The sequence below is a fragment of the Salvelinus fontinalis genome, chromosome 1, assembly GCF_029448725.1.
Source record: "Salvelinus fontinalis isolate EN_2023a chromosome 1, ASM2944872v1, whole genome shotgun sequence".
Lineage (NCBI taxonomy): Eukaryota > Metazoa > Chordata > Actinopteri > Salmoniformes > Salmonidae > Salvelinus > Salvelinus fontinalis.
The window spans coordinates 7,505,924-7,532,459 of NC_074665.1; the positions used below are offsets into that span (position 1 = coordinate 7,505,924).

Consider the following 26,536-nt stretch of genomic DNA (forward strand, 5'->3'; position numbering starts at 1 on the left):
CACCACTAGAGAGATAGACAGATGAACAGTTGAAGGTAGAGAAGGAGAGACGCCACTAGAGAGAGAGACAGATGAATATTTGAAGGTAGAGAAGGAGAGACACCACTAGAGAGATAGACAGATGAATAGTTGAAGGTAGAGAAGGAGAGACACCACTAGAGAGATAGACAGATGAATATTTGAAGGTAGAGAAGGAGAGACACCACTAGAGAGATAGACAGATGAATATTTTAAGGTAGAGAAGGAGAGACACCACTAGAGAGATAGACAGATGAATAGTTGAAGGTAGAGAAGGAGAGACACCACTAGAGAGATAGACAGATGAATAGTTGAAGGTAGAGAAGGAGACACCACTAGAGAGATAGACAGATGAATATTTGAAGGTAGAGAAGGAGAGACGCCACTAGAGAGAGACAGATGAATAGTTGAAGGTAGAGAAGGAGAGACACTACTAGAGAGATAGACAGATGAATAGTTGAAGGTAGAGAAGGAGAGACACCACTAGAGAGAGAGACAGATGAATAGTTGAAGGTAGAGAAGGAGAGACAGACAGATGAATAGTTGAAGGTAGAGAAGGAGAGACACCACTAGAGAGAGAGACAGATGAATAGTTGAAGGTAGAGAAGGAGAGACGCCACTAGAGAGAGAGACAGATGAATAGTTGAAGGTAGAGAAGGAGAGACAGACAGATGAATAGTTGAAGGTAGAGAAGGAGAGACAGACAGATGAATAGTTGAAGGTAGAGAAGGAGAGACACCACTAGAGAGAGAGACAGATGAATAGTTGAAGGTAGAGAAGGAGAGACGCCACTAGAGAGAGATAGACAGATGAATAGTTGAAGGTAGAGAAGGAGAGACGCCACTAGAGAGAGATAGACAGATGAATAGTTGAAGGTAGAGAAGGAGAGACACCACTAGAGAGATAGACAGATGAACAGTTGAAGGTAGAGAAGGAGAGACGCCACTAGAGAGAGAGACAGATGAATATTTGAAGGTAGAGAAGGAGAGACACCACTAGAGAGATAGACAGATGAATAGTTGAAGGTAGAGAAGGAGACACCACTAGAGAGATAGACAGATGAATAGTTGAAGGTAGAGAAGGAGAGACACCACTAGAGAGATAGACAGATGAATATTTGAAGGTAGAGAAGGAGAGACACCACTAGAGAGATAGACAGATGAATAGTTGAAGGTAGAGAAGGAGAGACACCACTAGAGAGATAGACAGATGAATAGTTGAAGGTAGAGAAGGAGACACCACTAGAGAGATAGACAGATGAATATTTGAAGGTAGAGAAGGAGAGACACCACTAGAGAGATAGACAGATGAATAGTTGAAGGTAGAGAAGGAGAGACAGACAGATGAATATTTGAAGGTAGAGAAGGAGAGACACCACTAGAGAGAGAGACATGAATAGTTGAAAGAGAGTGACGGAGGGAGAGGGAGACAGAGATGCAGGTAGAGAAAGAGGCTGAGCTGCCGCCCGGGGCGGACGTGTCCTGGAGTGATTAGTTGGCTTGGTGTGGGACGTCACACAGGGCTGGGAGGGAATCTCATCGCTATCTCACATGCCAATCAACATCCCTCTGGGACAGTTGTCCAACGGGTCACAGCCACGCCGAGACACGCAGACGGAACGCAAAGGTAAACACACACACGCACACACCTGGGGTGAGGCAGTGACTCAGCAGAAATGGCCGCCGCACCCCCACCATGCATTACCCAGAATGCCAAGCGCCAATCACAGCATGGAGAGCGTGCAGAGCATTACGTAACAATGGGACAACGGCTGATTGCATGTGAGATCCAGGATGTATCACAACCGGCTGTGCCTGGGAGTCCCGGGTTTGGCCGGGGTAGGCCGTCACTGTAAATAAGAATTTGTTCTTAACTGACTTGCCTATTTAAATAAAGGATAAATAAATGTTTGATTGGTTTGATGGGCGACTGGTGACGTCATGAGAGATACTCTGGAAATTCCCTCCACACACAATACAGATCACCACCAGGGAATTTGATTGGCATTTCATATCGTGTGCTCGCTTATGTCAACATGTGTTGTAGCCAGTTTGACCTAACCTCTTTCCTCTCCCTCTCTTTTCTACTCCATGTCTTACTTTTATTAAGAGTGCTGCCTGTCATTCCCAAGACAACCCCACACAAAGCCTGTCCCTCAGACAGTATACAGCAGTACAACACCCAGTCCCATGACGCTCAGGGAGGAGCCCAGCAGTACATCACCCAGTCCCACGACGCTCAGGGAGGAGCCCAGCAGTACAACACCCAGTCCCATGACGCTCAGGGAGGAGCCCAGCAGTACAACACCCAGTCCCATGACGCTCAGGGAGGAGCCCAGTCCCACGACGCTCAGGGAGGAGCCCAGCAGTACAACACCCAGTCCCACGACGCTCAGGGAGGAGCCCAGCAGACATACACCCAGTCCCACGACGCTCAGGGAGGAGCCCAGCAGACATACACCCAGTCCCACGACGCTCAGGGAGGAGCCCAGCAGACATACACCCAGTCCCATGACGCTCAGGGAGGAGCCCAGCAGACATACACCCAGTCCCACGACGCTCAGGGAGGAGCCCAGCAGACATACACCCAGTCCCATGACGCCCAGGGAGGAGCCCAGTCCCACGACGCTCAGGGAGGAGCCCAGCAGTACAACACCCAGTCCCACGACGCTCAGGGAGGAGCCCAGCAGTACAACACCCAGTCCCACGACGCTCAGGGAGGAGCCCAGCAGTACAACACCCAGTCCCACGACGCTCAGGGAGGAGCCCAGCAGTACAACACCCAGTCCCATGACGCTCAGGGAGGAGCCCAGCAGTACAACACCCAGTCCCACGACACTCAGGGAGGAGCCCAGCAGACATACACCCAGTCCCACGACGCTCAGGGAGGAGCCCAGTCCCACGACGCTCAGGGAGGAGCCCAGCAGTACAACACCCAGTCCCATGACGCTCAGGGAGGAGCCCAGCAGACATACACCCAGTCCCACGACGCCCAGGGAGGAGCCCAGCAGTACAACACCCAGTCCCATGACGCTCAGGGAGGAGCCCAGCAGACATACACCCAGTCCCACGACGCTCAGGGAGGAGCCCAGCAGACATACACCCAGTCCCACGACACTCAGGGAGGAGCCCAGCAGACATACACCCAGTCCCACGACGCCCAGGGAGGAGCCCAGCAGTACAACACCCAGTCCCACGACGCCCAGGGAGGAGCCCAGCAGACATACACCCAGTCCCACGACGCTCAGGGAGGAGCCCAGCAGACATACACCCAGTCCCACGACGCCCAGGGAGGAGCCCAGCAGTACAACACCCAGTCCCACGACACTCAGGGAGGAGCCCAGCAGACATACACCCAGTCCCACGACGCCCAGGGAGGAGCCCAGCAGTACAACACCCAGTCCCATGACGCTCAGGGAGGAGCCCAGCAGACATACACCCAGTCCCACGACGCTCAGGGAGGAGCCCAGCAGTACAACACCCAGTCCCACGACGCTCAGGGAGGAGCCCAGCAGACATACACCCAGTCCCACGACGCTCAGGGAGGAGCCCAGTCCCACGACGCTCAGGGAGGAGCCCAGCAGTACAACACCCAGTCCCACGACGCTCAGGGAGGAGCCCAGTCCCACGACGCTCAGGGAGGAGCCCAGCAGTACAACACCCAGTCCCATGACGCTCAGGGAGGAGCCCAGCAGTACAACACCCAGTCCCACGACGCTCAGGGAGGAGCCCAGCAGTACAACACCCAGTCCCACGACGCTCAGGGAGGAGCCCAGCAGTACAACACCCAGTCCCACGACACTCAGGGAGGAGCCCAGCAGTACAACACCCAGTCCCATGACGCTCAGGGAGGAGCCCAGCAGACATACACCCAGTCCCACGACGCTCAGGGAGGAGCCCAGCAGTACAACACCCAGTCCCATGACGCTCAGGGAGGAGCCCAGCAGTACAACACCAGTCCCATGACGCTCAGGGAGGAGCCCAGCAGTACAACACCCAGTCCCACGACGCTCAGGGAGGAGCCCAGCAGTACAACACCAGTCCCATGACGCTCAGGGAGGAGCCCAGCAGTACAACACCAGTCCCATGACGCTCAGGGAGGAGCCCAGCAGTACAACACCAGTCCCATGACCCTCAGGGAGGAGCCCAGCAGTACAACACCAGTCCCATGACGCTCAGGGAGGAGCCCAGCAGTACAACACCAGTCCCACGACGCTCAGGGAGGAGCCCAGCAGTACAACACCAGTCCCATGACGCTCAGGGAGGAGCCCAGCAGTACAACACCAGTCCCATGACGCTCAGGGAGGAGCCCAGCAGTACAACACCCAGTCCCATGACGCTCAGGGAGGAGCCCAGCAGTACAACACCCAGTCCCACGACGCTCAGGGAGGAGCCCAGCAGTACAACACCCAGTCCCACGACGCTCAGGGAGGAGCCCAGCAGACATACAGATCCACTAAGGACGGGAATTAAAAGGCCGTTCAGAATAACCACCGTGTCTTTTATGGACCTTAGAAATCTACACTGGAGAGGGCTTTCAGAGGGAGAAGAGGGGAGGAGAGAGGGAGGTGAGGGGAGGAAGAGGGCTTTTCAGAGGGAGAAGAGGAGAGGAGAGAGGGAGGTGAGGGGAGGAAGAGGGCTTTTCAGGGGAGAAGAGGAGAGGAGAGAGGGAGGTGAGGGGAGGAAGAGGGCTTTTCAGGGGAGAAGAGGAGAGGAGAGAGGGCTTTTCAGAGGGAGAAGAGGGGAGGAGAGAGGGCTTTTCAGGAGGAGGAGAGAGGGCTTTTAGAGGGAGAAGAGGAGAGGAGAGAGGGCTTTTCAGAGGGAGAAGAGGGGAGGAGAGAGGGCTTTTCAGAGGGAGAAGAGGGGAGGAGAGAGGGCTTTTCAGAGGGAGAAGAGGGGAGGAGAGAGGGCTTTTAGAGGGAGAAGAGGAGAGGAGAGAGGGCTTTTCAGAGGGAGAAGAGGAGAGGAGAGAGGGCTTTTAGAGGGAGAAGAGGAGAGGAGAGAGGGCTTTTCAGAGGGAGAAGAGGGGAGGAGAGAGGGCTTTTCAGAGGGAGAAGAGGGGAGGAGAGAGGGCTTTTCAGAGGGAGAAGAGGGGAGGAGAGAGGGCTTTTCAGAGGGAGAAGAGGGGAGGAGAGAGGGAGGTGAGGGGAGGAGAGAGGGAGGTGAGAGGAGGAGAGAGGGTGATAAAGAGTAGAGGGGTGATAAAGGGTAAGTATAAAGAGTGGAAGTCCCTCCTCTCCCTCTCTCCTCCTATCAGAGACGATAACTCCCTGATTAACCACTAGAAGGCCAGAGTATGATAAGTTAATAATAAGATAATGATACAGTAATGAAGGACAATGATGAGTTTGACAGAGGAGAGGCCCTTCATCTGGAGAGAAGGGCCACAGAGATGGATTACAGTGAAGGAGAGTGAATCTGTGTGTGTGTGTGTGTGTGTGTGTATGTGTGTGTGTGCGGGTTTGTGTGCGCGTGCGCGTACGGCGGATAAAGGCAAGGGCAGGAGGGGAGGGCAGCTGCACTCGAGTACTTGGATTGGGGGGGTCTGAGGAGGGAGAAAAGCGAGGGAGGAGACAGACACAGAGGGCCTTAATGGAAGGGCTTGCTAGAGAGGCCAGAGGGTCAGGGAGGGGTTGAATTAGCATAGTCAAACCTCTAATGTCAGGAGAGCTCAGTCAGGACCACTGAATATCTACAATAGAGACTGAAAATGACAGATTCTGTACTAGGTCAGTCTAGTGACGGTGGTGTGGTGTGTACCAAAGAGCAATCGCAGTGCTTGACAGAGTCCCAAGATTTAACTTAACACCTGCCAGACCCTGGTATAATTATCTCATCAGATGTACAGGCGTATACACTGCACTATCCACACATTCCATACTATAGTAACAAAAGTAGTCAACAATAACAGGAAGTAGGTGTCATAGGGGCCTGATAAAGGTCCATAGTAACTAAAGTACTCAACAATAACAGGAAGTAGGTGTCATAGGGGCCTGATAAAGGTCCATAGTAACTAAAGTACTCAACAATAACAGGAAGTAGGTGTCATAGGGGCCTGATAAAGGTCCATAGTAACTAAAGTACTCAACAATAACAGGAAGTAGGTGTCATAGGGGCCTGATAAAGGTCCATAGTAACTAAAGTAGTCAACAATAACAGGAAGTAGGTGTCCTAGGGGCCTGATAAAGGTCCATAGTAACTAAAGTACTCAACAATAACAGGAAGTAGGTGTCCTAGGGGCCTGATAAAGGTCCATAGTAACTAAAGTACTCAACAATAACAGGAAGTAGGTGTCATAGGGGCGTGATAAAGGTCCATAGTAACTAAAGTACTCAACAATAACAGGAAGTAGGTGTCATAGGGGCCTGATAAAGGTCCATAGTAACTAAAGTACTCAACAATAACAGGAAGTAGGTGTCATAGGGGCCTGATAAAGGTCCATAGTAACTAAAGTAGTCAACAATAACAGGAAGTAGGTGTCCTAGGGGCCTGATAAAGGTCCATAGTAACTAAAGTAGTCAACAATAACAGGAAGTAGGTGTCATAGGGGCCTGATAAAGGTCCATAGTAACTAAAGTACTCAACAATAACAGGAAGTAGGTGTAACAGGGGTGTGATAAAGGTCCATAGTAACTAAAGTACTCAACAATAACAGGAAGTAGGTGTCATAGGGACCTGATAAAGGTCCATAGTAAATAAAGTACTCAACAATAACAGGAAGTAGGTGTCATAGGGACCTGATAAAGGTCCATAGTAACTAAAGTACTCAACAATAACAGGAAGTAGGTGTCATAGGGGCGTGATAAAGGTCCAGAGTAACTAAAGTACTCAACAATAACAGGAAGTAGGTGTAACAGGGGTGTGATAAAGGTCCATAGTAACTATAGTACTCAACAATAACAGGAAGTAGGTATCATAGTGTCCTGATAAAGGTCCATAGTAACTAAAGTACTCAACAATAACAGGAAGTAGGTGTCATAGGGGCGTGATAAAGGTCCATAATAACTATAGTACTCAACAATAACAGGAAGTAGGTGTCAGAGTCCTGATAAAGGTCCATAGTAACTAAAGTACTCAACAATAACAGGAAGTAGGTGTCATAGGGTCCTGATAAAGGTCCATAGTAACTAAAGTACTCAACAATAACAGGAAGTAGGTGTCATAGGGGCGTGATAAAGGTCCATAGTAACTAAAGTACTCAACAATAACAGGAAGTAGGTGTAACAGGGGTGTGATAAAGGTCCATAGTAACTAAAGTACTCAACAATAACAGGAAGTAGGTGTCATAGGGACCTGATAAAGGTCCATAGTAACTAAAGTACTCAACAATAACAGGAAGTAGGTGTCACAGGGGCCTGATAAAGGTCCATAGTAACTAAAGTACTCAACAATAACAGGAAGTAGGTGTCATAGGGTCCTGATAAAGGTCCATAGTAACTAAAGTACTCCAGAACACAATAGTCTTTCCTCATCTCCTGTTCATGAGCTGTTTCTTCTCTGGTACCTTTGAAGTTGCTCGGCAGTAGGTGTGACAACACTGGTGTATAATCCATAGATTCACCTTTCTCATTGCCAACCGATAGCTGGAGAAAGTTAACAGAGGCTAGTGAAGCGAGGCTAACGCCAGAGACAATTCAAAATAACCATCAGCACTTACTGTGAGCCATGCTGTGGACAGGAAGAATGCAGAAGAAATGTAATGCAAAAGGTTTTAAATAAATCATTACTTCTGTTCTCAATGGAGATCTGTAATAAGTTAACGCTTTCATTAAATGATAATAGGATTTGGCTGTTGAGATAATGTGCTTTTTCTCTGCATGTATGAGTATGTGCCTGAATGTGTATATTTGAAAGACAGCGTGTGTGAAAGACAGCGTGTGTGAAAGACAGCGTGTGTGTGTGAAAGACAGCGTGTGTGAAAGACAGCGTGTGTGTGTGAAAGACAGAGTGTGTGAGTGAAAGACAGCGTGTGTGTGTGAAAGAGAGCGTGTGTGTGTGAAAGACAGAGTGTGTGAAAGACAGCGTGTGTGTGTGAAAGACAGAGTGTGTGAAAGACAGCGTGTGTGTGTGAAAGACAGAGTGTGTGAGTGAAAGACAGCGTGTGTGTGTGAAAGAGAGCGTGTGTGTGTGAAAGACAGCGTGTGTGTGTGAAAGACAGCGTGTGTGTGTGAAAGACAGCGTGTGTGTGTGAAAGACAGCGTGTGTGTGTGTGTGAAAGACAGCGTGTGTGTGTGTGTGAAAGACAGAGTGTGTGTGTGAAAGACAGAGTGTGTGAGTGAAAGACAGAGTGTGTGAGTGAAAGACAGCGTGTGTGTGTGAAAGACAGCGTGTGTGTGTGAAAGACAGCGTGTGTGTGTGAAAGACAGAGTGTGTGTGTGAAAGACAGCGTGTGTGTGTGAAAGACAGCGTGTGTGTGTGAAAGACAGAGTGTGTGTGTGAAAGACAGAATGTGTGTGTGAAAGACAGAGTGTGTGTGTGAAAGACAGAGTGTGTGTGTGAAAGACAGAGTGTGTGTGTGAAAGACAGAGTGTGTGTGTGAAAGACAGAGTGTGTGTGTGAAAGACAGAGTGTGTGTGTGAAAGACAGAGTGAGTGCGTGAAAGACAGAGTGAGTGAAATACAGAGTGAAAAAGAGTATGAGAGAAAGCGTGTGAAAAGATAACAGGATATGACACTTGTTTGTTTGCTAGATTACGTAACCACACGCTCCAGCGGGTTGTTGTGTCGGCAGAGGCCTACCTCAATGGTGAACTGCTTCCTCTTGAGTTTGAAGGCCAGGTCCTTGTTGTCGGGCAGATCACACACCAGGCAGTTCAGATAGGGCAGCTGACGTACATCTAGCAGACCTGGGAGAGAGGAGGACAGAGGGAAACCAATTTGGATAAAGGACAAAGTACACATCATCCATGGGTGCATCTCAATAGTCAAGTGGCTTCCTCAATTGTCTCCTTTCCTTTCTCTGCACTGATGTGGAAACAAAGTGGATTGTGAACAGGTTATACCTGGAAGGCATTCACCACCTTCCTTAAACCTATCTTATATTTTCAGATCAGATGTGGACATGGGAAGAGGAAGTCACTATAGACTATTGAGTTGTAATCGCCAGTTATGTGCCAGGCCCTCATAGACCTCCTATTAGGAGGGAGCTCAGGAGACAGGTTCCTTCGCCCTCCATGTATCCCTCTCTCCTTTCTCCCTCCCTCACTCTATCCTCCCATCCAATCAGGAGCTGCAAGATTCAGCACTTGAAGCACTCAGGCAAAATGTTGTGATTATACTCAAGTAATGAGGCAGAACAAGATAAACAGGGACTTGTATTCCAGGGGACAAACTAATTGAGTTCTTATTTCAGGAAGGAAGACCGGCAGGCTGGAGTGACTGTGTGTGTGTGTGTGTGTGTGTGTGTGTGTGTGTGTGTGTGTGTGTGTGTGTGCTGTAGGGCTTGCTATACATAATATGTTGTAGATGGGAGGGGTGGTGGGCGAGAGGAATAAATAGGTTCACTTTTCATAGGAAGAGACCTTAAGAAATTCTCCCTCCCTCCGTAAAGTGACATTTCATAAAACTGGTAAGCAGAGGCAGGGATGGTACAAAAGGAGAGGAGAGAATGAGAGCAAGAGAGAGAGTGAGAGAGAAAGAGAGAGAGGGGGGAATAGATGGAGAAAGAGAGGGGGATGGTGAGTTCTCTCCTCCGTGCACTTGGGTGATTTCCTATCGTCTGATTCGCTGTGACAGCCATCCCAGCATGCTTTGAGCAGCCCTGAACTGCTGCTACAAAACGCACACAGACAAACACACAATGAACACACATTTTCGAATTCTTAAACAGAGGATGTATATTTTGATATAGGTCAAATACTGCCAGTATAGTTAAATATCAGATCAACATCTTTCTAACAGAGATTCAATCCTCAGCTGTGTATTATATAGCTGTGTATTATATTGAAGTGTATTATTGTGCGGTGGGTGAACACAAAGCAAAACAGTAGCGGTCAGTGGGACAGGTCAGGGACGTGGGACGTGGCAGCATGTAAATAATACATTGTGTTGGAGGAGAAACTAAAAGATGCCATTTAATCACTCTTCATCTGTCTCAACTAGGGCTGACTAACCAGACTGAGAGGAAAGGAGGAATAAACCAAAGGAAATTAGGAATAAACCAGAAGAGAGGAGAAGGGGAATAAACCAGAGGAGACGGGGAATAAACCAGAGGAAAGGAGGAGAGGAGAAGGGGAGTAAACCAGAGGAAAGGGGGAGAGAAGGGGAATAAACCAGACGAAAGGAGGAGAAGGGGAATAAACCAGAGGAGACGGGGAATAAACCAGAGGAAAGGAGGAGGAGAAGGGGAATAAACCAGAGGAAAGGAGGAGAGGAGAAGGGGAATAAACCAGAGGAAAGGAGGAGAGGAGAAGGGGAATAAACCAGAGGAAAGGGGGAGAGGAGAAGGGGAATAAACCAGCGGAAAGGAGGAGGAGAAGGGGAATAAACCAGAGGAAAGGAGGAGAGGAGAAGGGGAATAAACCAGAGGAAAGGAGGAGAGGAGAAGGGGAATAAACCAGAGGAAAGGGGGAGAGGAGAAGGGGAATAAACCAGAGGAAAGGAGGAGGAGAAGGGGAATAAACCAGAGGAAAGGAGGAGAGGAGAAGGGGAATAAACCAGAGGAAAGGAGGAGGAGAAGGGGAATAAACCAGAGGAAAGGAGGAGGAGAAGGGGAATAAACCAGAGTAAAGGAGGAGAGGAGAAGGGGAATAAACCAGAGGAAAGGAGGAGAGGAGAAGGGGAATAAACCAGAGGAAAGGAGGAGAGGAGAAGGGGAATAAACCAGAGGAAAGGAGTAGAGGAGAAGGGGAATAAACCAGAGGAAAGGAGGAGAGGAGAAGGGGAATAAACCAGAGGAAAGGAGGAGAGGAGAAGGGGAATAAACCAGAGGAAAGGAGGAGAGGAGAAGGGGAATAAACCAGAGGAAAGGAGAAGGGGAATAAACCAGAGGAAAGGAGGAGAGGAGAAGGGGAATAAACCAGAGGAAAGGAGGAGAGGAGAAGGGGAATAAACCAGAGGAAAGGATGAGAGGAGAAGGGGAATAAACCAGAGGAAAGGAGGAGAGGAGAAGGGGAATAAACCAGAGGAAAGGAGGAGAGGAGAAGGGGAATAAACCAGAGGAAAGGATGAGAGGAGAAGGGGAATAAACCAGAGGAAAGGAGAGGAGGAGAAGGGGAATAAACCAGAGGAAAGGAGAGGAGGAGAAGGGGAATGAACCAGAGGAAAGGAGGAGGAGAAGGGGAATGAACCAGAGGAAAGGATGAGAGGAGAAGGGGAATAAACCAGAGGAAAGGAGGAGAGGAGAAGGGGAATAAACCAGAGGAAAGGAGAGGAGGAGAAGGGGAATAAACCAGAGGAAAGGAGGAGGAGAAGGGGAATAAACCAGAGGAAAGGAGGAGAGGAGAAGGGGAATAAACCAGAGGAAAGGAGGAGAGGAGAAGGGGAATAAACCAGAGGAAAGGAGGAGAGGAGAAGGGGAATAAACCAGAGGAAAGGGGGAGAGGAGAAGGGGAATAAACCAGAGGAAAGGAGGAGGAGAAGGGGAATAAACCAGAGGAAAGGAGGAGAGGAGAAGGGGAATAAACCAGAGGAGAGGAGGAGAAGGGGAATAAACCAGAGGAAAGGAGGAGGAGAAGGGGAATGAACCAGAGGAAAGGATGAGGAGAAGGGGAATAAACCAGAGGAAAGGAAAGGAGGAGAGGAATAAACCAGAAGAAAAGAGCAAGAGAGAAAGAGAGGCATGTCTAAAAATACCTCCATCTCTTAAACTGACCTTTATGTGTGAGAGAGAGACTGAGGGAGTGATGGAGAGAGGGAAAGTGTGTATGAGGGAGGGAGGGAGGGAGAGAGAGGGAGTGATGGAGGGAACGTGTGTATGAGGGAGGGAGGGAGAGAGAGAGAGGGAGAGAGTGTGAGGGAATGATGGAGAGAGGGAATGTGTGTATGAGAGAGTGTGAGGAAGAGATGAAGAGAGGGAATGTGTGACAGAGGGAGAGAGAGAGTGTGAGGGAGTGATGGAGAGAGGGAATGTGTGACAGAGGGAGAGAGAGAGTGTGAGGGAGTGATGGAGGGAGGGAATGTGAGACAGAGAGGGAGAGAGAGAGTGTGAGGGAGAGATGGAGAGAGGGAATGTGTGACAGAGGGAGAGAGAGAGTGTGCGGGAGGGATGGAGGGAATGTGAGACAGAGGGAGAGAGAGTGTGAGGGAGAGATAGAGAGAGGGAATGTGTGACAGAGAGGGAGAGAGAGAGTGTGAGGGAGTGATGGAGGGAGGGAATGTGAGACAGAGAGGTAGAGAGAGAGTGTGAGGGAGAGATGGAGAGAGGGAATGTGTGACAGAGGGAGAGAGAGAGTGTGAGGGAGGGATGGAGGGAGGGAATGTGTGTATGAGAGAGAGAGAGAGGGGGATGCTTAAATATATATCTCCTTCCTCTTCCCCGTCTCAGACTGTCATCATCCTCCATGTCAGAGCAGACTATACCATCTATGGAGAGAGGAATGGACAGAGAAAAAGATGGAGAGAGTGATGGTGAAGAATATAGATTCCCCAGCATTGGTCCACTCTGCTCTACACCAGGCCTCAGGGGTATATGGGACTGGGGTTGTATGTGTGTGGAGGGAGGGCGGGAGAGAGGAGCTCTGCTGGGGGGTGAGAGGGGCGAGGGGGAGAGTGCGGCGTGGCAGCTGAATCCCCCCCGGCCTGTCTAGTGAGGAGCACGTCTGATTGAGCAGCAGCCCACTAACAGGCACTGACAGCCTGGGCTGCCCTGTGAGGGGCCTGCCTGCCTAGCCGACCAGCCTCCACAATCGCGCGCACACGCACACACACACACACACCACACACACACACACACACACCTCTTGTCCTTATGCACTGGCCCTGTGTGTGTGTGTGTGTGTGTGGGGGGGGGGGGGGGTTACCGTGGTAATCTTTGTACAGGGGGTTGGTCTCTCTCTCTGAGCCTCTGAAGGACTCTAGAGCGATGGCCGTGTCACACAACCTGGTTATATTGCCCATCAGAGCTCTGTTCTGTAGGAGAGAGAGATGGAGAGAAAGAGAGATGGAGAGTGAGGGTGAGGGAAAGAGAGAGAGAAAGAGAGATGGAGAGTGAGGGTGAGGGAAAGAGACAGAGAGATGGAGAGAAAGAAAGAGAGATGGAGAGTGAGGGTGAGGGAAAGAGAGAGAGAGGAGAGAGAGAAATTAGTGATCACAGGTAACTGAAAACCTACTGACGTCAGCGCTGAAATTAAATTAGGTCATCATTACCCGACGTCAGGACTTCGGGCACTACCTGCACTACCTGCCGATCGGGTGAGAGTCGATGTGGAGGGAGGGGCAGTTGTTGAGGTCACATAGAGAATGGTGTGGGGGGGCAGTTGTTGAAGTTACATGGAGAAAGGTGTGGGGGGGGGGGGGCAGTTGTTGAGGTCAGATGGAGAAAGGTGTGGGGGGGGCAGTTATTGAGGTCAGATGGAGAAAGGTGTGGGGGGGGCAGTTGTTGAGTTCACATGGAGAAAGGTGGGGGGGGGGCAGTTGTTGAGGTCACATGGAGAATGGTGTGGGGGGGGGGCAGTTGTTGAGGTCAGATGGAGAATGGTGTGGGGGGGCAGTTGTTGAGGTCAGATGGAGAAAGGTGTGGGGGGGGCAGTTGTTGAGGTCAGATGGAGAAAGGAGTGGGGGGGGCAGTTGTTGAGGTCACATGGAGAATGGTGTAGGGGGGCAGTTGTTGAGGTCAGATGGAGAATGGTGTGGGGGGGGGCAGTTGTTGAGGTCAGATGGAGAAAGGTGTGGGGGGGGCAGTTGTTGAGGTCACATGGAGAATGGTGTGGGGGGGGCAGTTGTTGAGGTCAGATGGAGAATGGTGTGGGGGGGGGCAGTTGTTGAGGTCAGATGGAGAATGGTGTGGGGGGGCAGTTGTTGAGGTCACATGGAGAATGGTGTGGGGGGGGGAAGTTGCTGAGGTTACATGGAGAAAGGTGTGGGGGGTAAAGGTAAACATTAGGAGCAGCAAGGAGGAGATGCTGCATAATATCTTTGTACCACACAACACACAAGTAGAGAGATGTGTATATGTACACTCATGCACAAAGACAAACACACACGCAACATGCACACAAGAACACAAACACAGTTGAAGGAGTGAAGGGGAGAGGATCGCTCGAGGAGGAGGGCTCCCCCTGCTGGTCAGATCTCCCTCTGATGTGACAGCAGAGAACAAGGAAGAGAGAGAGAGGATTGCAGGGAGAGGAAAGCAGGGAAAGAGAGGGAGGGAGGGAGGGAGGGAGGGAGAGGGGAACGCAGGGAGAGAGAGGGAGAAGAGGGAGGGAGGGAGAGGGGAACGCAGGGAGAGAGAGGGAGAAGAGGGAGGGAGAGGGGAACGCAGGGAGAGAGAGGGAGAAGAGGGAGGGAGAGGGGAACGCAGGGAGAGAGAGGGACGCAGGGAGAGAGGGACACAGGAAGAGAGGGAGAGAGGAAGAGAGGGACACAGGGATTGAGGAAGAGGGGGACAGAGGGAGTGAGGAAGAGGGGGGCACAGGGATGGCGGGCGTCTTCTATTATTCATCTCCTCAGCCTCTTAAATCATTAACGTCCTCCTCTCTGTGTTGGCTGCCTGCCACTGCCTGATGCAGTTTTCATGCCTTCCTGTCTTATCATCCTTTCTTGTTCTCCATCCTTTTCACTTGTGTTCTACTTTTAAAGTATGCATGTCCCCCCAGTCAGGCCTCAGAGCACTTAGAGGCTGAGGTCAGTCACACACAGAAATTAAACCCGGGGTGAGCGAAATTATTTAGCACACATTTTAATTGTACTGTTTAGAGGGGTGGGCCACCAATAGTGTGTGTGTGGTCTGTGATTTTAGGATGGCCAACTGAATGAACATCCTGTCTGTCTCCTCCCGGTCTGATCCGCTGCGTCGGCTTCTCACACCAACATAAACTGTCTAAATAGGGCGTTGGACCCACCAAGACCCACCAGAACAGCTTCAAGGAGCCGCGGCATAGATTCTACAAGTGTCTGGAAGTCTATTGGAGGGATGTGACAACATTCTTTCGTGATCAATTTAATAATTTGGTGTTTTGGTGATGGAAAATACAGTCTCAGGCGCTGCTCCAGAATCTCCCATAAGCGTTGAATAGCGTTGAGATCTGGTGACTGAGACACACACTCTTTAAACCCCCTATGCTCCTTACAGACCTCTCTTTCAGTCACTGATCTCTTCTTCTAGCCACGGTAGACAAAAAAACAGGCAACTGGGAATTTTTCTACATGACCCTAAGTATGATGGGATGTTAATTGCTTAATTAACTCAAGAACCACATCTGTGTGGAAGCACCTGCTTTCAATATACTATATATGCCTCATTTACTCAAGTGTTTCCCTGATTTTGGCAGTTACCTGTAGGTCATCAGACAACATATCACAATCAATAAACCAAATGCCGATTTATTGTCGCTTCAATGCAGTTATCCTTTCCCCTATATGCAGTCGTGGCCAAAAGTTTTGAGAATGACACAAATATTAATTTCCACAAAGTTTGCTGCTTCAGTGTCTTTAGATATTTTGTCAGATGTTACTATGGAATACTGAAGTATAATTACAATCAAGTGTCAAATGCTTTTATTGACAATTACATGAAGTTGATGCAAAGAGTCAATATTTGCAGGGTTGACCCTTCTTTTTCAAGACCTCTGCAATCCGCCCTGGCATGCTGTCAATTAACTTCTGGGCCACATCCTGACTGATGGCAGCCCATTCTTGCATAATCTATGCTTGGAGTTTGTCAGAATTTGTGGGTTTTTGTTTGTCCACCCGGATCTTGAGGCTTGACCACAAGTTCTCAATGGGATTAAGGTCTGGGAAGTTTCCTGGCCATGGACCCAAAATATCAATGTTTTGTTCCCCGAGCTACTTAGTTATCACTTTTGCCTTATGGCAAGGTGCTCCATCATGCTGGAAAAGGCATTGTTCGTCACCAAAATGTTCCTGGATGGTTGGGAGAAGTTGCTCTCGGAGGATGTGTTGGTACCATTCTTTATTCACGGCTGTGTTCTTAGGCAAAATTGTGAGTGAGCCCACTCCCTTGGCTGAGAAGCAACCCCACACATGAATGGTCTCAGGATGCTTTACTGTTGGTATGACACAGGACTGATGGTAGCGCTCACCTTGTCTTCTCCGAACAAGCTTTTTTACAGATGGCCCAAACAATCGGAAAGGGGATTCATCAGAGAAAATGACTTTACCCCAGTCCTCAGCAGTCCAATCCCTGTACCTTTTGCAGAATATCAGTATGTCCCTGATGTTTTTCCTGGGGAGAAGTGGCTTCTTTGCTGCCCTTCTTGACACCAGGCCATCCTCCAAAAGTCTTCGCCTCACTGTGCAAGCAGATGCACTCACACCTGCCTGCTGCCATTCCTGAGCAAGCTCCGTACTGGTGGTGCCCCGATCCCGCAGCTGAATCAACTTTAGGAGACAGTCCTGGTGCTTGCTGGACTTTCTTGGGCGCCCTGTAGCCTTCTTCACAACAATTGAACCGCTCTCCTTGAAGTTCTTGATGATCCGATAAATGGTTGATTTAGGTGCAATCTTACTGGAAGCAATATCCTTGCCTGTGAAGCCCTTTTTGTGCAAAGCAATGATGACGGCACGTGTTTCCTTGCAGGTAACCATGGTTGACAGAGGAAGAACAATGATTCCAAGCACCACCCTCCTTTTGAAGCTTCCAGTCTGTTATCAGCATGACAGAGTGACAGAGTGATCTCCAGCCTTGTCCTCGTCAACACTCACACCTGTGTTAACGAGAGAATCACTGACATGATGTCAGCTGGTCCTTTTGTGGCAGGGCTGAAATGCAGTGGAAATGTTTTTTGGGGATTCAGTTCACTTGCATGGCAAAGAGGGACTTTGCAATTAATTGCAACGCTTCATAACATTCAGGAGTATATGCAAATTGCCATCATACAAACTGAGGCAGCAGACTTATGTGAAAATGTATATTTGTGTCATTCTCAAAACTTTTGGCCACAACTGTACAGTGCATTGACATAGGTGCTGCATGAGTGTGTTTACTTCATGTTGTGTATGAGCCTGAGAGTGTAGGTATTAGACTATGTGTGTGTGTTTACTTCATGTTGTGTATGAGCCTGAGAGTGTAGGTATTAGACTATGTGTGTGTGTTTACTTCATGTTGTGTATGAGCCTGGGAGTGTAGGTATTAGACTATGTGTGTGTGTTTACTTCATGTTGTGTATGAGCCTGAGAGTGTAGGTATTAGACTATGTGTGTGTGTTTACTTCATGTTGTGTATGAGCCTGAGAGTGTAGGTATTAGACTATGTGTGTGTTTACTTCATGTTGTGTATGAGCCTGAGAGTGTAGGTATTAGACTATGTGTGTGTGTTTACTTCATGTTGTGTATGAGTCTGAGAGTGTAGGTATTAGACTATGTGTGTGTGTTTACTTCATGTTGTGTATGAGCCCGAGAGTGTAGGTATTAGACTATGTGTGTGTGTTTACTTCATGTTGTGTATGAGCCTGAGAGTGTAGGTGTTAGACTATGTGTGTGTGTTTACTTCATGTTGTGTATGAGCCTGAGAGTGTAGGTGTTAGACTATGTGTGTGTTTACACAAATATTAGTCTGTTATGTAGTAAACAGTAGTATGTTAATCAGTTGCGATTTGAATATGTAAATCTTGATGGAGCAAACATTTTGGGGGGTTATTATGCATGCCAGCAAGCCCACTACACAACACTAAATACATTAACGGTTCTCATAAACTGTTAGGACCTAAATAAAGCTGTCCCAACACCTTACCATTGCTACACATTGCTATCAGCGGAGCCTTGTCTGCAGCAAAACAGTTCAATTCAGCCTCATTTATTGCCTTTTTAAAAAACAGCTGACTTGCTTAAACAAATGTGGTTTCTACTGACAATTGAGATGTACAAACTATGGCATAAGAGCAAGCAGATAATCAAAATGACAGATTGCCTCTTAAGACATTAATGAGTGAGCGACGACAGACGTAGTCAATATACCTATTTGTTCAGCACTTTTGAAATGTACGGCGACAGAATTGAGAACATGGGCCATTCTTACAGTATTGTCCCTGTACAACAAGTCAGAACCGTAGGATAAATAAAGGGGAAATATAAGCAGACAATGAAAGCTCTTACAATAATCAATGATTACATTTCTCTAACACAGGCTATAGGCTACATGTGCACCACCAAGTCAGAACAGTAGCAACATTAGGAGGGGAAACGGGAGTTATTAGGGTGAGGCACATGGGCTACTAACAGCTTACTACACAACATACACTTAGTATTACTTTCTTAGCTACAGTTTACACATCTACCTGGCATATTACATCATTTATACAGCAGCATACAAGACATTTTTGGACTCATCTTGTTGTGCTGTGCTCACTTGAACAGGAAGGTGGCGCGGTGGTCCTTCGAGGGCAAATTCTGTCATCAAACTTTGTCATCAAAGTCTGGCATTCTCTGGATTTATGGTGCTTTCAAGACAACTGGGGTTGAATCATGATGACGTCAGTGATCTTCAGGTCGGAGCTCTAGAGAGGCCAGAGTTTCCGACTTGCAATTCGAGTTGGATGACCGTTCAACACGTATTTTCCCAGTCTGAGCTCGTTTTTCAGAGTTCCCAGTTGTCTTCAAAAAAAAAATCACATTTCACAGTTCTGAGATTCCAGTTGTTTTGAGCGAGGCAGAAGTCATGCTGGACTGACACCATGGCCAATGTTAAATGTTTATCTTTTTAAGCTTGGAAAAGAGACCCTTTAACCTAGACTTAGGACCACACACCCACCCCACTGAAGAGCAGGCTAGTGACAGGCTAGATTGTCGACTTCATTAATGATGACTGCTAGCCTGCAAGCTAAAATGTTGTCCAATCAAAGCTGCTGTAGATACAGTTGAAGTCGGAAGTTTACATACACCTTAGCCAAATACATCTAAACTCAGTTTTTCACAATTCCTGACATTTAATCCTAGTAGAAATTCCCTCTTAGGTCAGTTAGGATCACCACTTTATTTTAAGAATGTGAAATGTCAGAATAATAATAATAGAGAGAATGATTTATTTCAGCTTTTATTTCTTCCATCACATTCCCAGTGGGTCAGAAGTTTACATACACTCAATTAGCATTTGGTAGCATTGCCTTTAAATTGTTTAACTTGGGTCAAACGTTTCGGGTAGCCTTCCACAAGCTTCCCACAATAAGTTGGGTGAATTTTGGCCCATTCCTCCTGACAGAGCTGGTGTAACTGAGTCAGGTTTATAGTCCTCCTTGCTCGCACACGCTTTTTCAGTTCTGCCCACGAATGTTCTATAGGATTGAGGTCAGGGCTTTGTGATGGCCACTCCAATACGTTGACTTTGTTGTCCTTAAGCCATTTTGCCACAACTTTGGAAGTATGCTTGGGGTCGTTGTCCATTTGGAAGACCCATTTGCGACCAAGCTTTAACTTCCTGACTGATGTCTTGAGATGCTGCTTCAATATATTCACATAATTTCCCTCCCCCATGATGCCATCTATTTTGTGAAGTGCACCAGTCCCCCCTGCAGCAAAGCAACCCCACAACATGATGCTGCCACCCCCGTGCTTCACGGTTGGGATGGTGTTATTCGACTTGCAAGCCTCCCCCTTTTTCTTCCAAACATAACGATGGTCATTATGGCCAAACAGTTCTATTTTTGTTTCATCAGACCAGAGAACATTTCTTCAAAAAGTACGATCTTTGTCCCCATGTGCAGTTGCAAACCGTAGTCTGGCGTAGTCCTTGCTGAGCGGCCGTTCAGGTTATGTCGATATAGGACTCGTTTTAGTGTGAATATAGATGCTTTTGTACCCGTTTCCTCCAGCATCTTCACAAGGTCCTTTGCTGTTGATCTGGGATTAATTTGTACTTTTCGCACCAAAGTACGTTCATCTCTAGGGGATAGAACGAGTCTCCTTCCTGATCGGTATGACGGATGCATGGTCCCATGGTGTTTATACTTGCATACTATTGTTTGTACAGATAAATGTGGTACCTTCAGGCATTTGGAAATTGCTCCCAAGGATGAACCAGACTTGTGGAGGTATACAATTATTTTTCTGAGGTCTTGGATTATTTATTTTTTATTTTCCCATGATGTCAAGCAAAGAGGCACTGAGTTTGAAGTTAGGCCTTGAAATACATGCACAGGTACACCTCCAATTGACTCAAACGATGTCAATTAGCCTATAAGAAGCTTCTAAAGCCATGACATCATTTTCTGGAATTTTCCAAGCTGTTTAAAGGCACAGTCAACTTAGTGTATGTAAACTTCTGACCCACTGAAATTGTGATACAGTGAATTATAAGTGAAATAATCTGTCTGTAAACCTAAGTGTATGTAAATTTCCGACTTCAACTGTATGTGATTTGACAATTTTATCTGTGGCCAATGACCTTGAATCTTCTTGGATGGGCACTTCTAAATGTAACTCTCAGGCAGCACCCCAGATGGCTTGAATTTCGAGCTCTACCCTTAGATTTGGCGGTGACGTAGTGTCCCCATGAGTGACAGAACACTGAGGAAATCACAGCGCAAATAGAGAACATTACCAACCCCTATGTTCTGTATTTTCCACTGGCTTTTTAGCTAGAAAAGGTAGGGATCAAAACTAGTGGGGCTCTGAATGACGGGTGTGTGTGATGAGCAAGGGGACCAAGGTCCTGATTAAAGTTTCAGGTGGACTGTGGCACTGGGCGGTGTGAGGAGGCTTTCTGTGCATCACTCTTCCTCGCTGGGTGTGGGTGTTTAATAATGGATAGAGCGGCCAGTGTAGCCCAACTAGCCCCACTGCTGCCAGTCTAGACTGTCTGTGGCTGAGAGAGACCAGACTAACCAACTAGCTAAATACAGCTTCCTCTATCACAGTCATATGTTGCTATACCTCCAAAATCATGTGGTTGTTACAGGGTGGAGGGGGGTAGAGAATCAGATATGAAGGGTTTAGTATTCAGGCCAGAGAGGGACAGTCAGTGGTCACTCCCATCAGAGAAGGCATCGTTGTCCATACTACCTCTCAGGACAGGGTTAGGGGTACCGGGTAGGGCCGGGAACATACCAGTATCGCGATTCTTGTTAGTATTGTGGCAAGGAAACAAAACACATAGCGGATTTAACTTCTTTAGGAAAACAGCCCAAATGTTGGAAACAAAACCTCATTATGATGTCATCTAGAGTCCCATGTATTTATGTTCCAAGCAATAGCATACAATAAAGGTTAAATTATATTGATCAAAAATTTAAATTATTAGTGGGTCTTATGGTTGCGGAAGGCTTATATTTAGCCTAGATATAATTTTATAAGCCCTGAATTCATTAGATTATTGCTGACTGTTTGAAATGCAGTGTATTTGTCCTGAAATTGTGCAACAAAGCTTATTTAGAGAAAACGTAAAAAAAATATACTGTATATCATGAAATCGCCCATAAATTAGAAAAATAAATAATTCAAGATATGATTTTTAGGCCATATCGTCCAGCCCTACATCAGATCGGTCTGGATGTCTGTTCTAGCGCGTGTGTTTCTGTGGCTGAGTTTCTGGGAGAGAGCCACCGTCTGCCATATGCCCCTACTTACTCCACACTGAGGGTCCAGAGTAAGGACGAACACACACACAAATAAAGTAGTCACATTTAGGCAGGAAATGCAAACAACGAACAGTGAGCAATTGTATAAAAAAACAAATAATGAAAGATGAGCATTGTAAGTTTGAAGTGTGGGAGAGGTGAAAAAATGATTGTTATCGATCAATAATGACAAACCTCCTGACACTGAGAATGGTAGCTGACTCTATAGCCACTCCTATCTGTCATATTTTTAATCTGAGCCTAGAAGAAAGTCTTTGTCCTCAGGCCTGGAGGGAAGCCAAAGTCATTCCACTACCCAAGAGTGGTAAAGTGGCCTTTACTGGTTCTAACAGCAGACCTATCAGCTTGCTGCCAGCTCTTAACAAACTGTTGGAATAAATTATGTTTGACCAAATACAATGCTATTTCTCTGTAAACAAATGAACAACAGACTTTCAGCATGCATATAGAGAAGGCCACTCAAAATGTACAGCACTGACTCAAATGACTGACGATTGGTCAAAATAAATTATAAATTGATAATAAGAAGATTGTGGGAGCTGTACTGTTAGATTTCAGTGCAGCCTTTGATATTATTGACCATTACCTGTTGTTGAGAAAGCTCTAAAAAAAGTTATCTAATAGAACTCAAAGGGTTTTCTTTAATGGAAGCTTCTCTAATGTCAAACATGTAAAGTGTGGTGTTCCGCAGGGCAGCTCTCTAGGCCCTTTACTCTAATCAATTTTTACAAAAGACCTGCCACTGGCATTAAACAAAGCATGTGTGTCCATGTATGCTGATGATTCAACCATATACGCGTCAGCAACCACAGCTAATGAAGTCATTGAAACACTTAACAAAGAGTTGCAGTCAGTTTTGGAATGGGTAGTCAGTAATAAACTGGTCCTGAACATCTCTAAAACTAAATTCAATGGTTGTAAAGATGGGGAGAGGTCTGTCCGTAATAAAGAGACGCTCTACTTTTTTGACACCACACTCCACAAAGCAACTCCTGCAGGCTCTAGTTTTATCTTATCTTGGTTATTGTCCAGTCATATGGTCAAGTACTGCAAAGGACCTAGTTAAGCTGCAGCTGGTCCAGAACAGAGCAGAACGTCTTGCTCTTCATTGTAATCAGAGGGCTAATATTAATACTGTGCTTGACAGTCTGTCTTGGCTAAGAGTTGAGGAAAGACAATGCATCATTTCTTGTTTTTATAAGAAACAATGTGTTGTACGTTCCACATTATTTGAATAGTCAATTCACAGAAACGTACAGTATTATACAGAGCCATGAGTGCATGGATCTCCTCTCATATAGCGCAAGTGAACAGCAAACCTGGTTTCAAAAAACAAATAAAGCAACACCTCACGGGGAGACGCCTCTCCCCCATGTGACCTACTTGTTGTGTGTATGTACTGACATGTGTAACTGATAGATGAACACACACACACACACACGTCAATGTTTTAAATATATGTAAATTGTAAATTCTTGTCTTTTCGTTATGTGTCGGACCCCATATAAGAATAGCTGTTGCCATTGGCATCGGCTAATGGGGATCCTAATAAATCTAATCTAATCAAATAGAACACACAGAATATGTAAAGATGCATGTAATTACTGCAACAACAACCAACAAAGAGGTTCAAATCAAATGTGTCAAATGCTTCGTAAACAACAGGTGTAGACTAACAGTGAAACAGTCCTCTGAATGCACTGAACAGTCCATTAGAGCCTAAGCCACATGCCATCCCTGCTTGTCCAATGGATGAATGGCTGAGAACTCCCAGAATAAGAGTCCAACATAGAGCCTTGTCCCATTGAGAGACTGGGTGGCTAAGCCAACATAGAGCCTTGTCCCATTGAGAGACTGGGTGGCTAAGCCAACATAGAGCCTTGTCCCATTGAGAGACTGGGTGGCTAAGCCAACATAGAGCCTTGTCCCATTGAGAGACTGGGTGGCTAAGCCAACATAGAGCCTTGTCCCATTGAGAGACTGGGTGGCTAAGCCAACATAGAGCCTTGTCCCATTGAGAGACTGGGTGGTTAAGCCAACATAGAGCCCTGTCCCATTGAGAGACTGGGTGGCTAAGCCAACATAGAGCCTTGTCCCATTGAGAGACTTGGTGGCTAAGCCAACATAGAGCCTTGTCCCATTGAGAGACTGGGTGGCTAAGCCAACATAGAGCCTTGTCCCATTGAGAGACTGGGTGGCTAAGCCAACATAGAGCCCTGTCCCATTGAGAGACTGGGTGGCTTAGCCAACATAGAGCCTTGTCCTATTGAGAGACTGGGTGGCTAAGCCAACATAGAGCCTTGTCCCATTGAGAGACTGGGTGGTTAAGCCAACATAGAGCCTTGTCCCATTGAGAGACTGGGTGGCTAAGCCAACATAGAGTCCTGTCCCATTGAGAGACTGGGTGGTTAAGCCAACATAGAGCCTTGTCCCATTGAGAGACTGGGTGGCTAAGCCAACATAGAGTCCTGTCCCATTGAGAGACTGGGTGGTTAAGCCAACATAGAGTCTTGTCCCATTGAGAGACTGGGTGGCTAAGCCAACATAGAGCCTTGTCCCATTGAGAGACTGGGTGGTTAAGCCAACATAGAGCCCTGTCCCATTGAGAGACTGGGTGGCTAAGCCAACATAGAGCCTTGTCCCATTGAGAGACTGGGTGGTTAAGCCAACATAGAGCCTTGTCCCATTGAGAGACTGGGTGGCATTGCCCACAAGGTCAAAAGGCCCAGTCAAAACAAAAGGGGGCAATGTAGCAGCCCACTGAGGACAGGGCAGAGCAGCCTTCAGTAGGCCCAACACACACACAAACGGATGGACGTGTGCATACACACACACGCACGCAGACAGCAAAGTGGACCCCTCTTTCAATTCTGAAACAGTGAGACCCACTGGCTTCATATGACCACATACTGTAGTCTAACCCTGGTGACGCTGTGCTCCAGGGTGTTGACCATACACATACTGTAGTCTAACCCTGGTGACGCTGTGCTCCAGGGTGTTGACCATACACATACTGTAGTCTAACCCTGGAGACGCTGTGCTCCAGGGTGTTGACCATACACATACTGTAGTCTAACCCTGGTGACGCTGCGCTCCAGGGTGTTGACCATACACATACTGTAGTCTAACCCTGGTGACGCTGTGCTCCAGGGTGTTGACCATACACATACTGTAGTCTAACCCTGGTGACGCTGTGCTCCAGGGTGTTGACCATACACATACTGTAGTCTAACCCTGGTGACGCTGTGCTCCAGGGTGTTGACCATACACATACTGTAGTCTAACCCTGGTGATGTGCTCCAGGGTGTTGACCATACACATACTGTAGTCTAACCCTGGTGACGCTGTGCTCCAGGGTGTTGACCATACACATACTGTAGTCTAACCCTGGTGACGCTGCGCTCCAGGGTGTTGACCATACACATACTGTAGTCTAACCCTGGTGACGCTGTGCTCCAGGGTGTTGACCATACACATACTGTAGTCTAACCCTGGTGACGCTGTGCTCCAGGGTGTTGACCATACACATACTGTAGTCTAACCCTGGTGACGCTGCGCTCCAGGGTGTTGACCATACACATACTGTAGTCTAACCCTGGTGACGCTGTGCTCCAGGGTGTTGACCATACACATACTGTAGTCTAACCCTGGTGACGCTGCGCTCCAGGGTGTTGACCATACACATACTGTAGTCTAACCCTGGTGACACAGTGCTCCAGGGTGTTGACCATACACATACTGTAGTCTAACCCTGGTGACACAGTGCTCCAGGGTGTTGACCATACACATACTGTAGTCTAACCCTGGTGACACAGTGCTCCAGGGTGTTGACCATACACATACTGTAGTCTAACCCTGGAGACACAGTGCTCCAGGGTGTTGACCATACACATACTGTAGTCTAACCCTGGTGACGCTGTGCTCCAGGGTGTTGACCATACACATACTGTAGTCTAACCCTGGTGACGCTGTGCTCCAGGGTGTTGACCATACACATACTGTAGTCTAACCCTGGTGACACAGTGCTCCAGGGTGTTGATTCTTGTTAACAGCACTACTGATAATCCATATAACAAATGTTACAAGAACATGAATTGAAAATGCTGGGGTGCATGTGACACCTAGGTGCCCTTTGTGACACTCTTAGTGCACGGCACATACTCTTACCTGGATGAGGTGTGAGGGCACGGTAACCACGGCGACAGAGAGCGATGACCTCAGCATGGCCCGGAGGCCGTAAAGGAAGGTGGTGAGGGCGTGGCCGTGGCTTGGGTTTTCACGGCAACACAGGTCGTCACCCCACAGGGCGGAGCCGAGGGAGTGCAGCCCGATCCGCAGGATGTTCCGTGACTTGGTCTGTGAGAGAGAAGAACACCGAGAGAGAAACACAGAGAGAGAGAGAGAGAAACACAGAGAGAGAAACACAGAGAGAGAAACACAAAGAGAAAAACACAGAGAAACACAGAGAGAGAAACAGAGAGAGAGAGAGAAACACAGAGAGAGAAATACTGAGAGTCTTGATATATACAGTGCATGTAAGGAATTGTCATGGAGTTCCATGCCTCATGTTGTTGAAATGACACATTATCATTACGTTTTAACTAAAATATTGGACATGTGTCTATGACCGTAGAGAAGACTTATTATATTTCTGTTGGTAATTAAAACACCTCACGTTGTGGTAGTAAACAAAACAGTGGAGAGTTTACAGACACTAGCAGCCCAACAGGACAGGAGAGTCTGCTCACCAGCACAGACCATCGGAACACAGCCGCCAAACGTGATTGGACACAACTGCCCAATCACAGAGGCCATCTGACAGGGGCACAAT

The 26,536-nt window shown here is 47.7% G+C and overlaps 1 protein-coding gene across 2 annotated transcripts in view; it reads right to left on the reverse strand.

The window, feature by feature from the left end:
- The window catches only part of elp4 (elongator acetyltransferase complex subunit 4), a 143,659-nt gene that overhangs the window by 81,198 nt on the left and 35,925 nt on the right, over nt 1-26,536 (reverse strand). For both annotated transcript variants that reach the window (XM_055863753.1, XM_055863839.1), the window contains exons 7-9: nt 25,873-26,061; nt 12,976-13,084; nt 8,756-8,862 (exon numbers count right to left, since the gene is read on the reverse strand). In XM_055863753.1, the coding sequence (XP_055719728.1) occupies nt 8,756-8,862; nt 12,976-13,084; nt 25,873-26,061 (405 nt within the window). The remainder of the gene's footprint in view (nt 1-8,755; nt 8,863-12,975; nt 13,085-25,872; nt 26,062-26,536) is intronic.